The 16,741-nt window shown below is 43.0% G+C and overlaps 1 protein-coding gene across 2 annotated transcripts in view; it reads right to left on the minus strand.

Annotated features, from left to right (window-relative positions):
* MOB3C (MOB kinase activator 3C) overlaps nt 1-16,741 on the minus strand; it is a 537,932-nt gene that overhangs the window by 342,483 nt on the left and 178,708 nt on the right. For both annotated transcript variants that reach the window (XM_069642262.1, XM_069642261.1), the window contains exon 2: nt 5,953-6,478. In XM_069642262.1, coding sequence (XP_069498363.1) covers nt 5,953-6,370 — 418 coding nt within the window. In that variant the 5' untranslated portion in view covers nt 6,371-6,478. The remainder of the gene's footprint in view (nt 1-5,952; nt 6,479-16,741) is intronic.

Below are 16,741 nucleotides of genomic sequence, written 5' to 3' on the forward strand. Positions count from 1 at the left end.
TCTTTGGCTGCAGGGCCAACACTGATTTGCATATGGCTGGACACCTTCATCAATAGCGCAGACTAGGTAAACACGGATTGGCAATGACAACCGTTTGGGCTTTTGTTGCGGCATGGGAAATGTGCATGCCAGGCACTGCTGCCCTGTTATTAACTGGCCATTGATGGTAGCAGGTGCAAAATGGTGTCAATAACTGGGCATCAAATAGCAGTGCCTGGCAAATGCCTAATACTTACACAAAAGCCAACACTGTTAGCTTTGTCAAGCAATCCGTCCCACGAAGGAGGGACGTTCCTCAAGCTTCATATGCACAGAGGGCAACGCTTCCAGATTTCAGTGTCCATACCGGGAAGCCAGATTTTGACCTGCGCCTGCATCTTGTAGAAGCACCATAAGGGGTCAAGCACTCCAGATGCAGATCCCATATGAAGCTGGGACTTTAGCTCAGACACATGCGTGCAGAGAGACTCCAGAGTATAAAGCAATATTCACGATGGGTATATGGTGTTTTATTAGATTAATGAGTACATTTAAAAGAGGGTGCTTAGGTGAAATAATGTACAAAGTTCTACGAAATGTAACCCTTCTATTTTATGAAGGCAATTTAAAGATGGCCACTAATTTTGGCTTGGTTCTAAAGAGCTTCCTTAGAGGCAGTCATCCAAGATGGCAGCCTCCATGACAGAGCTCAGAGCTCAAAAAGTTCAGAGAATCGCAGGTATAGTTGGGAATATCCATAAGGATTAGAATGGCCAGGAGCTGGTAATGGGAGGGATTCAATAATCAAACAACAATCAAATGTCATCTCCATTGAAAAGCATTACATACTCTCATTCAAAGCCCATATTCAAAGCTTTTATGTTAAAGTTCTTATTTCAGCGCCACCTAATAGCCCAAACTAAAAAACAATTAGATGGAAGCTGTCTGGAAAAAAGGAAGTCGTTAAGATGAATTCAAAGCTCTCCATTCACATCATTTCTTTGTGGCTATATAGAAATAAAACAGACGACTGACACACAAAGTGGCACATCATACTATTTGTCAGTGTTACCACATGAAGCTCCCAGAGTTTAAGGCATAATCCTCACTATGCATTCACCTTCACAGCTGGGTCAAAGATAGATGGTCACAGCAAACAAAGTCATGATCAATTTGCCATTGAATCATACAGAATCTAGCATGTATAAAGCAAAGGCTACGGGCCAGAGTGAGAAAAGCCCAAATCACCCAAATAGGTGATTATTATACATGCCACAATATGTTCACATCTGGCATCTATGATTATCTAGCTTCTCATACTTTAGATAATTACTTCTTAAAAAATGCATTGAAACAGCTATAGTTTTGGCTGGTGTATAGCATTGGGCAGGTGTTTGTTAGGTAAAGGCATTAAATGGCCAGGTACACACACTGTTTGCCAGCTAGAGACATCATAAGCCCAGTGAGTAATGTTGTGTATTAGATTTGCAGATGGAGTGCTCTGGTACTCCCATCATATGGCAGGTATTGCCATCATGTCCCCAGTACTTACATCACAGCCCTGATACTTCTACCATTTCTATCCAATGTCCCTGTAGACACACCATGGCAAATATGCCCAGTAAGCGTAGCAATGTACCACTGCAGAGGGCATGGGGTGATTACATTATACCTACTTAGTGTGGAAATGGCAGATTCAATTTTGCCTAGCCAACAGTGTATTGTCACAGTCAATTACTCTCATATAATAAAGCAGTGACAGATGACATTATGCCCAGTAAGGAAATATTTAACGGGTTAGCACAGTAAAGGGAGATACAATTATGCCCAATCAAAATAGTGGCAGTGGCAGATTCTCTTCATGCCCAGTTATCACAGTGAAGGCAACCCCTGTCCCTAGTCAGAACAGCAGTGTCAGACTTCATTAGCCCAGTTAGCATGGTATGTTACATTCCATAGGTCCAGTATGCAGAATACGTTTGGATTCTGTATGCCCAGTTAACACCGCAGTGCTCAGCTAACTAACATGTATATGTGCCCATTAGCAGAGATTTGTCAGACCACACTGCAATAATGTAACTAATAATTGTAATTTCTCAGGGTCGCTTCCCACTTTCGGACCTCCAGAGAAAATAGTTGGGTATGGTTAGTAGGGGCTGGGTAAACCTCTATTTATTTTCTGACACTCAGTTCATTGGGAAGTGGCCTGGGTGTACCTTGATAGGACTATTGTGTATCTGGTTGATGCCTGTCATGGCGCGCATGAGGTTTGTGGGCCGTGCTGTGAACTACTGTCTTTGCTTCAACTGTGGGTTTGTGTGGCACCGTCATCAGTTACTGCTTTTCCAGGCTGTTGTTCTGGTCAATACGTTTGTTTCTGAGTTTTAAGTTATGTTGCAAGATGTGGAGGGTTCCTTGGGAGTCTGAAAAGGGTTGGTGGGGTGCAGTTTGAGGATCCAAGGAGCCAGGATTCAAAACACTGTATGGCACAAACCAGAAGCAGAAGATTGCTCTGGGGCGTATTATTGCAGGGTGCACTAAAAGGTGCACAAACTAAAATGTACTTTGTCCTGAAATACATGTTCAATATGTGGCTCCATTTTTGGATGAAATCAAAGTTTGCAATCCTTTTCCAACTGCTTCCTGGAAAAGTACCTGCCATTTTATGAGCAATTGATGGATTGTGGACTGATCATTGTCTGACAACTACCAGAATTGAGTGTTATAGCAACTTGTAGACCAGGGTTCTCAAACATGTTGCTCGGCAGTTGTTTTAGACAACAGCTCCCATTACGCCCATCACCACACTGATTATGTGGGCTGGAGCGAATGGGAGTTGTAGTCCATTGGAGTGCAAAGGTTTGCAGTCCGCTTTTGTAGAAGGAGGCAGTGACAGTGCACAATTCTCAAAATGAAAAGCACTGCCCCTGCTTCCCACCATTGTGCTGCCCTTCCTTCACACTATTGATTGGAGTATGCTGACCTTTATGGCCAAATACTAGAAGGATATCCACAAGGGCAGGTCGTGGCACGCCTGTCAGGACAAGATCCTTGTTGGCACAGGCCCACTCGCTAAGATACTAGAAATAGGAGAAGAGGACAGGGAAACCAACAGTGTTATCGACCCGCAAGTTGATTTCTCTGTACCTCAGGTTGCCTGGGACCTGAACCCGTTCCACGCCACTGCCCAGCAACTGTGATAAGGGGGCGGTGAATGGGAAGCCGCAGCAGGTGGAGCTGCCATGACCGAGCCGCTGAATTCTGGAACAGAGTGGGGATCTGTGGGCTAATCTGCTGTTGAATCCGCCTTACGGATGGAGCTGAAGAAGCCAGGTGGGAGTGGGTATCATACAACTTGCCCGCACGGCGCCCCTCGATGGAAGGGTGAGCGGCCATCGGAACTTAGTAATGCAGGTCCCCGGGCTTGCGCTCACACTTCCAATCGCGCCCGCGTTGCTGCAGCTCTGCGCTGCTGGCTCTTGAGAGCCTGTCCTTGCTATGATGATAGCTGCACACTGCGCTGCATGGTGAGAGATTAACAGTCTAAGAGATTAACACTCTAACTAATACACTTATGCTTGCATTTCTACAAACATGCATAGGTAAAGAATTGGTACTTATCTGCTGCTCGTGAGTTTGCTCAGGAGCAGTCAGGTTTCAACTACAAACAGACTGACAGTTTCCAGGAAATTGTAGTTCTTGTTGTTTGTGTTTTTCTAGGTTGAAACATTGGTTGTAAATTACAGCTCGAGTTGTACAGTAAGAGATCAAAGCCTAATAATTCACCTCTGTGTGTTTAATAGTTTCATGACTTTCCTCAATGATAGAATGGAAATTCTGAATTGTTTAAATCCTACATTGTGCACGTTGAAAGGCTGAATGTATTGTCTGGGAACATTGGAAATAGAAATAGGACTGTGAGCATCCCGTTCGGTAGCAAGTCAGTTTGTGCCTGTGAATGAGAGCTCAGTCACTGTCTTCCCCTCTGCCACACTGGCTTTTAGCCATGTTGTGGCATTTGAGTATTAAAAGTGCACATTATGCGTTGCCTGTATTGATCGAAAAATGTGAGTTTGTCTAAAGATGTAACACAGAAAAATACATAATGGCACCTGACTATATAAATCGAATTCTATGTCAAGACCGGAGGCTCGGATTATGCTTTCTCTCTTTACTTTAAACTCGAGCGGCATTGAAACTATTGCAAACCATATACAAATACCTTCATACAACATGTCAGGCCAACGGTGCGGCTTAAGTAGCTGTCGTACCGTAGGGACAACAATGCTGACTGGATGAATGCAGTACAGGAAGGAAACAACAAGCTGAACTACTGCAAATAATCAGGAATGTCACAGCCACAGGAATAAGCACATTTAATCTGGCTGCCAATAACCTATTCAATGGCAGTGATGGTTTTCTCTGATGCCAAGGATCAGTTTCACACCATAACACTTACAATGTGTTTGCATGTGATACAGTTTAAAGGGTAATTTAGAACTGCTACATAAACATGCTCATGTGGACATGTTGCTGGTCAATGGCCATGGCTGTGTGTTCATTTCTGTTTTGCCTATATTTAATTTGCTGGATGCATTGTTCCCATGCCGACGGGGCAGTACTAAATGAATGCCTTTTGACATGAAATATTATGTATGAGCACCTTCTTCACCTTAACCGCAAGGTGCAGTTTCATTGCGATTAGCGTCAACTCTTAGAAACGTGGTTCTTCATTTAAGAGCGTGCTCTTTTAGGAGGCATCCGTGCCCCCAACCTTCCTCCTTGAACAGGTATATTTAGCCTTTCATATGCTTGGGATTCCCAGTACATGCTGAGACTAGACCTCAAACTGCACCTTTTCCAGGGCATGAGCTGTGATTGACATCTGAGGCCGCCGTCCTGAGTCACTCCTGCGAATCATGGGTGCCCTCAGCAAGCAGGTGCGACTACGGAAATTAGTCATTCATGAGGGTGTCTCACCCACTCATAATAGCCTAACATATTCTTTAAGGTGCGGAACATCATACAACGGCTCTTGCTCAAGTGCTGTTATCGTCCGAAGTTGGGAGGTGATTTTGCAGGATTCCATGTCTTAAAATATCCATGGTTTTGCCGCCACAATCATGTAAAGGATGCAGGGGACAACCGCGCAACCTGCAAACACATTATACCATTTAAGGGGAGCGTGGGATACCCCCGCAACCCCTGCTCCCCTTAAATGGTATAATTGGGTACACCTTTACAGGGTCAAACCACAGCATTTTTGCCATGATTTATTTTACCGGTGACATTGTTGCCACAATTTTATTACCTGATATCATTTTGCAGTGACCACTTTTTTCCCACAATCCCCTTCTTGCGATAATAAAGTCCTTGTACTATATGTGTAAATATTTTGAGCCTGATTACAGGTTCGGAGGTAATAGTAAAACATCCTTCACCAAACAATGAGTTTCGTTACCGAAACGCTTCCTCGCCGCCTGCTTTTATTTGGCAGGAACTGCATCAATGTTCATAATGTGCATTTCAATTAATCGAAAGACCATGTTAATATACCACACATACAACCACACCACATATCAAGCCACACAATTAAAATCCTTGTGTGAGGTAAGAACAAACAAAAGTGAAAAGTTTCATTTAAACAACAGTATGGTTCCTATACAAGTCTGTACATACAAATATTACAATAGGGACACAGTGTGAATCTACACGTTAATTCATCACTCTACACAAGTCACGTATTGTGCCTGCTAAGCCACATCATTTCACTTTATATTCCTTAAATGCAAAAAAATTAAACACCCCTTCTCTTTTCAACAGCAGCCTTCATCAGGACAACCACATAATAGTCCATGTAAATAATGCGTCTTGCCTTCCAGGTGCAACTGGACAACCCTTCCACATCCTACTTGCCTGGCACTTTAAGAATGGCTGCAAGTGCAGCAATAACAATGACCACAGTGTGCTCACCTGTTCTCGTAGGAAAGATGTCCTCATTGTTAATCAGGTTCTCAATCCAGTCCATTAGCATACTCATGTACTTGGGTGCCGATACCTTTGTCGGCTTCTTGTATTTGTGGTCGTCCTGCCACCTATACTCATACCTCAGCCCCCCCGACATGTTGGGGCAACTCCGGTCTGTGCAAAACTCAGACATGGTCCCATAGATAAGGTTGATCCGGTTAAAGAAGTCGACCACATGCACAGCGATCCAGTCATTAATATTCTCTCCTGGCGGAAGCTGTACCACAGTCTTGAGATCCAGACCAGACTTTAGCGAGGCCTGCGCCTTCTTGTACAGTTCAAAGCGCTGAGTCCCTGGCTCAAATTTCTTTCGAGGACGAAATGTTTTATCTTTGTTGAAGACTTGTTTCAAGCACAGAGCCATCTTGGTTCGGGGAGGCCAGAATATCTGTAAGATGTACAGAGGAGGTGTGGTCTAAGGTAGGCGACGCCACACGCTTTGACGACTTCAATTTATGTTCTGAAAGATCAACTGAAAGACAGAGAAAATTTAAGGATCAAAATTTCGGTTTTAACAGATGAAGACCCTTAAGAATGTTGAACGTATCGATGCATTTTCAGAAGCACTCTTATCTGTGTTCTGTCATCTAAGTGGTTATTGATTGACAAGCTGACATGTTATTCTGTCTGAAGCATTCATTTACTTGTGTTACTTATATTTTATTTATTTTATTTTCATATTTATTGACCGTCAATCCAGCTTTGGGAAGTAATGGAGCGCTTGAAATCCATATGGGTTCCTAGCGATTCATTGGTTGCTAATTATGTGGCTCTCCAGATGTTATGGACGACAACTCCCATGATCCTTCACCACTTGCTATGATGGTGGCTAGGGCTTGTGGGAGTTGAATTCTAAAACATCTGGAAAGTGACATAATGGGCCTCATTACACGGAAGGCGGTAATGGTTAACGGCCACCGTTAATGGTAACGGTGGCCGTTAACCATTACCGCCTTACTAGGAGGTCCCTTAGCGGGTTGGTGTTTTAACGCCTGCTTTTTGCAGGCGTTAAAAACCAACCCGCTAAGGGACCTCGGAGCTAATTACGGCACCGCAAAATTGCGGTGCCGTAATTAGCGCCTTCCCCATTCCCATAGAGCCCTATGGGGCAGAAATGGGAATGGGGAAGGGCAATGGCGGAAGGGGGATTTACCACCCCACCAACCTTGGAATGGGGTGGTAAATCCCCTTTCCGCCAAGGCGGTGCCGGTATTTTACCGGCATGAGCCATGGCGCTAATAGCGCCTTGGCTCACCGCCTTCCGTGGAATGAGGCCCAATGACTGCTTGATTAGATGGTTACGGCAGAACAGTTCTTGCAACAGAATATTCAATGCCTGCATACTATATTGATAGCAGGGAATAGTTATTATTGTCAGTGAGAGGGGGGCATGTAACAGCGCATTAAAGTGGGGTGGGACGGCAAGTGGTGGCAATGAGGAGAGATACATGGCTGGGTTTGTTCAAGGGATCTGTGTCTTACTGTTTGTGAAGAAGGACCACCTTCATGAGATCTTATGCACTTTTTGTTGCCCTACACGCTTGGTCATGTTTGCCTATATTTTTAACTAGCAATAATTCCTACTACAAAGAAGTATTATTACACAAAGGTATATTTATATTTAATACTTTTTACATTGTCCACACCATGGAACCTACCCACATTCCGAATTTCAGGTTTGCAACGTGTTGGTACGTATGCTAAACATTTCAAACAGACACATACATCAATCCAAGTATTGCAGACCGCTTAAAGAAAAAGCTTAAAAATTAAAATTAGAAAAATGTACATTATATACTTTTTACATTGTCTACACAATGCAACCTACCCACATGCTAATTTTCAGGTGAGTAGCATGTTGGGAAATATGGTAAACATTTCCAACAGACACACGCACATATATCGAAGTATTGCAGACCGCTTAAAAAAGAATTACAAAATAAAAATGTAAATCATTTATATTTTATAATTTTTACATTGTCTATACCATGGAACCTACCCACATGTCAAATTTCAGGTGAGTAGCATGTTGGCAAGTATGTTGAACATTTCGAACAGACAAACACACATATCCACAAATTTCCCTTTTATATATATAGAGAGAGATTTCAGGAGGAAAAGTTACCTCTTCCCGCCAACTTGGTCGAAAAAGGAGTCTGTGTGTATATGTGAAAGATGGCTAGTCCCACAGGTGCATATACCCCAAAAATAACCAACATGTTTTTTTGCGTTCAAGTTTCCGATTTATCCATAGTAATACATCACTCATGTCCTAGCACAAAGGTAGACCCACAAAATAAACAGTGCTGTTACAAAGCAGTGAGTTCATTGCTATCTTCAGTCCCTGTTCATAACAAATCAGCATTAAACGAGGAATGATGGGTCACTATGAGTTTGCCGGTATCCAACTGGTAATACAGCAGGATAGCTGCAAACTGGCTCTACCGTTTCCGCCACCTGATATCCCAGTATAACTTTGATATTCCAGGTGGGGGAAACACCTGTAAATCCCCATGCCATGGAGTCCTCCACTACTCCATGGAGGGGATTTCCGGAATTATTGGCACTGATATTACCAATGCTGGTAATTCCAGCATTTATTTGCCTGTAGGGGGCTGTTTACCTCCAGCTTATTGCTGGAGGTAAATCCGTGACTCCCATCGGCAAACTTGTGTTTTGCCGGTCCCAAAACTTTCCGGTACAATAATTACCGCCCTTTTTACCGGCAATGTTTCAGGACTGGCAAAACTGAAGAGAGACCCACAATGCTAAGAATGAAATCAATCAGAAACTTGACATACCACCACAGGGTTCAATAGTTTTTGCATATTCGATCTACACACACACACACACTACGCCCCATAATGCTTATATCACTTATCAATGTGAGAATAAGGTCACCCAGAACCTTTATGGTCCACTGTGTTCTGCACCCTTCTCTTTATTCTCTGTACTCTGTAGCTAGTAGCTTGTAATGAACTCCATGCTGGTCTCACCTTGAAGGATCACAAATATGATTTTGACGTCCGGTTGTTATTCAGAATCATATGCAAAATCAATTCTGGACTCAAACAGCCTTGATAGCCGAATCGTCACAAAATTGATAGATTTCAAATAGTTCAGCGACCAGACTGAGCTCTTTTTAGAAGGATCATTGAACAGCATCATCAAGTACAGGTCAGCCTACTTACAACCCTCTCATCTCTGGTGGAACCATGGACAACACGCCACAATCAAGGGGATATAATTTGGGTTGTTGGTGTTGTTGTTTAGTATTTATTATGTGCGCCAGACCCGAGGGTATACGTGCGCAAGAGCATAAGAAAACGTACAACTTGGTGCAAAGTTACAGGTTACAAAGTGTCAGTAGTGAGCAAGGATTAAACAATCCAACAATTTAACTTAACAATATGGGAATAACAGTTGTAAGCAAGATCAAAAGTATATACAAACAAGAACAGATTTGTGCATTCGTTTGTCATTTGTCTCTATTAACCAAATGATCAAATTTTGACTAAATTTAGTGAAGGATTGTTCCATTCTCAATGAAGTGGGTAGCTCGTTCCACAGTTGGGCTGCTTTGACAGGGAAGCTGGAGCCTCCAATAGTGGAGAGTTTGAATCGGGGTACCTGAAGGCGATTAGTGTTTGGTAGTCCTGTTAGTCTGGAAGATGCTGTTCTAGAGAATCTGTCTGCTAGGTATTGTGGGGCTTTGTTATTTAGACTTTTGTAAGTGAGGGAAGTGGTTTTGAGTCTAATTCTCTCGTAGGTGGAAAGCCATTTGCGCTTCCTTCTTGTTTCAGAGATATGTTCTCTCTTAGGGATATTCAGTGTGGCTCGAAGAGCATTATTTTGCTGTTTCTGTATTTTGTTGATAGTGGATTTGGTTGCTCTAATGTAAAGGGAATTGCAGTAATCTAGTTTGGAAATAATCAAGGCTCTGGCTAGGGTCATGTAACTGTTCAGGGATAAGAATTGTTTACCTGCTCTAATAAGTTTACATGTATAAGCTGTTGAGGAGGCTAGGGTATTTACCTGTTTTGTGAATGATGGAGTAGAGTCTAAGTATAGACCTAGCGTTTTTACTTCCTTATCTACTTGAATAAGGTCCTCATCGATGATGAAGGAAGAGTAGCTCGCGCCTAGTCTGTTGAGAAGGGGTTTAGTACCCAAGATGAGAAGCTCTGTTTTATCATCGTTCAGGCAGAGACCATGGGTGGCCATCCATGCCTGAACGATGCTTTAGATGCTGTTCACCATTGCTCGATCCTCACTATAGTCCCCGGTAAGTGGGAGGAGGAGGATCTGGGTATCATCTGCATAATTAGTGTAGGTGATACCCACAGGGTCCAAGTCATCAAACAGGGGCTTAGTGAAGATATTATATAATGTTGGTGAAACACATGAGCCCTGTGGCACTTCACAAGTGATGGGGATAGGGTCAGCAGCTATAGATGGTGAGAAGACCCTCATGGTACAGTCACTGAGAAATGATTGAATCCACATTATTGCCTCACTGGAGAAGTGGGCTGCTGAATCTAAGTGGTTGCATAAGACTTTATGATCCACTAGGTCATACGCCGCAGATAGGTCTAGTAGGAGAAGTAATGCAGGTTTTCCATTGTCTCTTAGTTTATCTATTTGGGCTTTAAGATCCATAAGTGCGGTTTCGGTGCCATGTAGGGGACAGAAGCCGGATTGACGAGAGCCTAATAGTTGGTTAAGTTCTAGTTTTGGATGTATGCCACTTTATCCAGAATCTTCAGCAAGAACGGCACAGTTGTACTGGGTCTGTAATTGGTAGGTATAGCCGGGTCTAAAGTTTGCCTTTTGAGGAGTGGAAGTACCCATGATTCCTTTAGGTTGCTGGGAATGGTGCCAGTGGTGAAGGAGGCATTGATCAGCTTAGTGATAAATGGTTCTAGATCCCTAGCGGCATCTTTAATCAATTGTGCTGGGCATAGATCGCCTTTGCAGTTGGAGGGTTTGAGTCCAAGTATTACTTTCTCAACCTCTATTATGGAGACTTTAGAGAAGTGAAATTGGGTGAGAAGCTTGGTTTTGGAAGGTGATCTGGTTTTAGGCAGTGAATCTATTTTCTTTTGGAGGTTTAGGACTTTGTTCGCTAGCGCATGCTGGATTTCAGAGCACCATGTTTTGTCTTTGACACTGTTATCTTGAGCTGTTATGGGGTTTTCAAGTTCTCTGATTATGGAGAACATCTCTTTCATGCTAGCGTTTGCTTGTGTAATTCTGTTATTATAGGCCTCTTGTTTTGCCGAGAGGATCTCTTTCTTATATTGAGATGAAATGTTGATTAGTTTCAGTTTGTTTTCTGGAGTAGGGTATAGTTTCCAGGTATTTTCCCAATTTACTTTTTTCTAGTCTGAGGATTTTTAGGTTGGGGGTGAACCAGTTGTTCAGATGACTATGAGGTTTGCTATTTCTGAGTTTTAAAGGGGCAATGCTATCAGGAGTTTTGTTCATAATTTTGTTGTATTCTTCAACAAAGAAGTTAGGATCTAAATTAGCAGGTAAAGCGTTGAGGGTAGGCAAGATACCAGGGAGTAGTTTATCTACTGTCATATTTGTTTTTATTTCTGGTAAGTATAGGTGGCGCAAAGAGTTTCTGTGGGGTAGGAAATTTAGTATCTAATGTAAAGGATATCAGGTGGTGGTCTGTCCAGATTTGGGGTGAAATAGTTAGGGTAGAGATGTTGCAGTTATGGTCGGCAACCCAATCTAGAATTCTCCCTTTGTTGTGAGTTGGCTCATTCACTCTTTGGGTGAAGCCCAGTTCTGTCAGAATGTTAGTTGCTGCCGTGGCTTGCAGGTCATTGATGTCATTGAAACCAATATTAAGTTCGCCAAGCAGTAATGTTTGGGATGTATCTTTTAGGTTTTCTGAAAGAATAGTGGATAGGTCTTCTATGAAAGTCTTGATAGGATCAGGGGGTCTATATATCAAGTGAATGTTCAATGTTTGGGAGTTAGCTGTGGGTATTTTAATGGACATTATTTCACAGGATTCAGCGACCGATGAAGAAGATAGACTCATGCCGAGTTTAGTTTTGGCAATAATGGCTAGGCTGCTGCCTCGAGCTTCACATCTATCCACTCTGAGGATAGTATAGTTGTTTGGAACGGTTAAGGACAGTGCTGGGCCTGATGTCTCATGGAGCCAAGATTCAGTGATAGCTAAGAAATCGTAATTTTCAGTGGAGATGGCTTCAAATATTTCTATAGCATGGGCAACTATTGATCTGGCATTTATTAAGGTGCCTTTGAGTTTAGGTATAGACTTGACTGGAGGAAGTGGGCCTGTTGGGCGGCTAATAATTCTTCCTTTTTTACCTGTGGGTTATTATAGCTGTTGTAATCATAGTAGTTAGATTTAGGTGTAGGTTCGGGGGCAGTTTTTGTTTGGAAGGTGTTGGTCTCATATCTGATAAGAGGATCAAAAATTCTGGGTAGTCGTGCCCGTAGTCTAACATTTCTAAGAGCTATGTTACAAGGTGTAGTTTGGTGTGGTAGACTATGCTGATGGCTGACTAGTTTAGGAGGCGGTAGGTGGGTTTTGAAGATGTCTGTTATGCCTCCTGATGAAGACATTGTATAGAATACTACTAATGTTAGTAAGGTGCACAAGTGTACTAAGTTGGACAGTATCAGGTGTATGGTGTAGGATGTGACGTACAGTGGGTATGTGTCTAAGTGAGTGGTCTGAATGGACTGAGTGCATTGGACAAATAGAGTAGCAGACCTCAGACGTGTTAACACCCTGTTCAATTTAAGCAGTTACTTGAATTTAGGCTATGGACGCACCTAGGTTCAATCATATAATGCAACAGAGTCCACAGTTGTCTAAACAGTTATCAGAACGATTATGTAGTCTTACGCTATGTGCATACTTAGATTCAAATTTCCGTAAGTATAGCCCAATTTACAGTTGTGTCTATTTATAGCAACCCCGGGTATAAAGCAGCCCTGAGCGGCTTACTAGTCTAACTATAGGCACATCTGGATTTGAATTTCAATAAATGCAGCAGGAACCATAGTTGTGTCTACTCATAACAATCGCAATTATAAAGCGCGTCCTGAGCATTGAGCACTGAACTTTTAAACTGGCTATAGGCACACCTAGATTCGAATTTCGATGAATGCAGCAGGAATCACAGTCACAAACAAGTAACATCGCTCTAAACGCAAGGATCCGAGGGTACAGGCAGAATCAGAAATGTTATGCAAAGGCCTACATTTGAGGTTAGTCAGGAGGGGCTGGTACAATATACAGTGAGCAAGCACCAAGGTTAGCATCTGGTCAAGTTTGAGTGCACTTCATGTCGGGCCCAGGTTTTCAGCCTGATAAATAAAGGTATAATTGATGTGGGTTAAACAGAGAAGTGGGCGGGAATTGTATGCAGTTTCGACCGGAACAGTGGTTAGCCACAAACAGATTGGAGAGCGGTAATAAAAGCATGAGGATAAGCTCTATATTGTAGAATACACGTGCGTTTGAGTGAATATTTCAATCAGAAGAGTACATCAGCATACACATGTTCAAAGCAATATCTATATATAAAAGTCTTACAATATGATGTTCCGTGGATTTCAAGACGCTCATAATACGGGACCATTTGAGTGAAGGTGAGGAGCTGAATACAGGGTGGCAACGGCACAATCAGTGCAAACAGGGGTAAACAGGGGCTTTATGAGGGCCTTAGAGGGGCTGCCGGTGGATGTTGGTGAAATATGAATGTGCTAGTTACCTAGCAACGAGGCTACAGCCTAGCTTTAGCACCACGCTGGGCCCGGCATCATGGAGTCAGGCCGTGAGGGTCAGGCAAGGATCTGCGTGATTAGGAAGGGTGAAGAGCTGCTAAATCTAGCGCAGCCAGTGTGTGGGCAGGGTGGTGCCTTACCACGTAGTGCGCTCAGCATGGAGCAGCTGGGCCTCATGGATCAGTGGTCTTCAGGGGTGAACAGCCCCTGTCGGTGAACAGCCGTCGGTGAGGAAGGGCTCCTGCCCTCTCCTCAGTGTGGCTGCTGGTGCGTCGTGATTCCCAAATAATTGCTCAACTCAAAAAAGTACAGAATGATGTTTTTTTTACGTTATTCTGCAAAATGCACACGTCACCATACTCCTGTGAATTTCTATAGGGCTGAGCCGACAGCATACACGATGCACTGTCCGGCTCCCTTGAATACATTAGTATTAAGGCTTCCAGCAGTCACGTGGGTGCCAGTGAATGCATTTCACTATGACAACCAAATAATTATTTCTATGCCTGTCTGAGGATTAAATGCAAACGGGACTGCATTTGTTCATAATCTGTCAATATCAGTTTAAAAGAAATGCCCAAAAAGGATCAGAAATGCCCCTTTCATGCAATGTGCAGCCACATGGACCTGTTCCTAACATACACAAAGAACGGTTTTTTATTCACACCCGGAGACGGGCTCTCAACCAATCAGCTGGCTGGAAGAGCAGACGAGAATACAAAGTTTAGTTTAGTTTATTATTTGATAATGCGCTCCAAACCCATGGGTAGCCGCTCGCAGCAGTTACAAGAATACTTAGGCTTAGGTTTCATACATACAGAGAATACATACAGAAGATGCATTATGTGGGATATTAACATATATGAATACAAATATACAAATGTACAAGAAATGCAAAATGTGAGTCCCTCTCATTAGTCTGGTGTTGGTAGAGTCAAAAGTGGTTATGTGCAGTGATAGGACCGGGTTCAGTAGGTTAGTTGTCGTTACTCCAGAGGCAACTTTTCAACTTACATCTGAATCTAACGTAGGGCTAATTGGCTCTCAATGCCGTAGGGAGTGCGTTCCAGGCGCAGGCCGCTCTAACAGGGAAGCTAGCACCACCTGCTTTAGTTAGTCTAAATCTGGGCGTTTTCAGTAGGGCGTGGTTAGAGGCTCTAGTGTGTTGAGTAAATGATTTTCTAGTCAGTCTAGCCGAGATATAAGGGGGTGCAGTGTTGTGCAGTCCTTTATGTGTGAGAGATAGTGTTTTAAGGAGAACTCTATCACTGATTTTTAACCAGCGATTGTCTTTCCTAATGTTGGATATGTGTACTCTCCGGGGTATGTCAAGGGCTGCTCTGAGAGCATTATTCTGCAATATTTGCAGTTTGTTTGTGACAGTTTTATTAGCACCCGCATATAGGGCATTGCAGTAGTCCAGTTAGGACATTACTAGGGCATTAGCTAGTGTGATGCAATTAGTTTTAGACAAGTATGGTCTGCAGGGCCTGATTAGTTTGCAAGTTTAAACTGTGGAGGAAGCCAGGGAATGAACTTGTTTTTTGAGAGATAAAGTGGAATCGAGGTAAAAACCTAGTGTTTTCACCTCCGTTGCCACTTTTGATTATATTGCCGTCTATATTGAAGGCGCTATAGTTGGGGCTAAGTTTTTTTAGGTTGGATTCGGAGCCCAGTATCAGTATCTCTGTTTTGTCCTCATTCAGGCAGAGGCCGTGAGAGGCCATCCATGCCTGAATGATGAGATAGATCTTATTTACTAGAGCTGTGTCTTCAACAAAGTTGTCAGAAAGTGGTATGAGGATATGCGTATCGTCCGCATAATTGGTGTAGGTTACTCCCAATTTATCAAGTTTGTCGAAGAGTGGCTTATTGAAGATATTGTACATTGTGGGGGAGAGACATGAACCTTGTGGGACGCCACAGGTGTTATGTATTGGGTCCGCTGAGGCTAATGGGGAGAACACTCTCATCGTACGGTTGGCTAGGAAGGATTGTACCCAAGCTATAGCTTCGCTTGAGAAATGGGCGGCAGACGCTAGATGGTTGCATAACACTGCGTGGTCCACTAGGTCGAAGGCTGCCGATAAGTCAAGGAGGAGGAGCATAGCTGTTTTACCTTTATCCTTCAACTCATCGATTTGTGTCTTAAGGTCGATTAGGGCCGTTTCAGTACCATGTAGTGGTCTGAAGCCAGATTGGCGTGATCCTAGTAGTTGGTTTGTTTCCAGATAATTTTGGATCTGAAGGTAGGCTACTCTGTCAATAATTTTAAGGAGAAATGGGGCTGTGGTAATGGGCCTATAATTGGTCGCGATGGCTGGGTCAAGGGTCTGTTTTTTTAGGAGAGGCAGAACCCAGGATTCTTTGAGGTTGGTGGGTACGGTGCTGTATCTGAAGGAGGAATTTATTAATTTGGAAATGAAGGGCGCCAGATCTCTAGCTGCATCCTTGATAACTTGTGCTGGGCAGCTGTCACCTTGGTAGTTGGATGGTTTCAAGGATAATATCACCTTTTCCGTTTCCAATATGGATATGTTGGAAAATCTAAATGGTTTGCAGTTACTTTGAGTGACTGTACTAGGTGTATCTGCCATGTGGGAAGTATGACTTTCAGTGGAGTTCAGGGTAGCTTTCTTCTTTGCAATTTTTGTTTGTACGGTTGTAATTTTATTTGCTATGGCATTTTGGATGCTAGTGCACCATTGTTTGTCTTTGGGGACATTATCTATTGGTGTGATTGGGTTTTCCATTTCCTGAAGGATGGAGAAGAGTTATTTGGAATTAGAATTGGCTTTGCTACTTCTCTCATTAAATGTATTCTTTTTAGTTTGGATTATTTCCTTCTTGTATTTTTTGGCCAGGCTGTCAAGAGAGTTTTTATTCTCAATTGACGGTGTATGGCCCCAAATAGCTTGGAGTTTAAATTTTTGGATCCGTAATTCTTTGAGGT

The sequence above is a fragment of the Ambystoma mexicanum genome, chromosome 1q (assembly GCF_040938575.1).
Source record: "Ambystoma mexicanum isolate Mex_15411 chromosome 1q, UKY_AmexF1_1, whole genome shotgun sequence".
Classification (NCBI taxonomy): Eukaryota; Metazoa; Chordata; class Amphibia; order Caudata; family Ambystomatidae; genus Ambystoma; species Ambystoma mexicanum.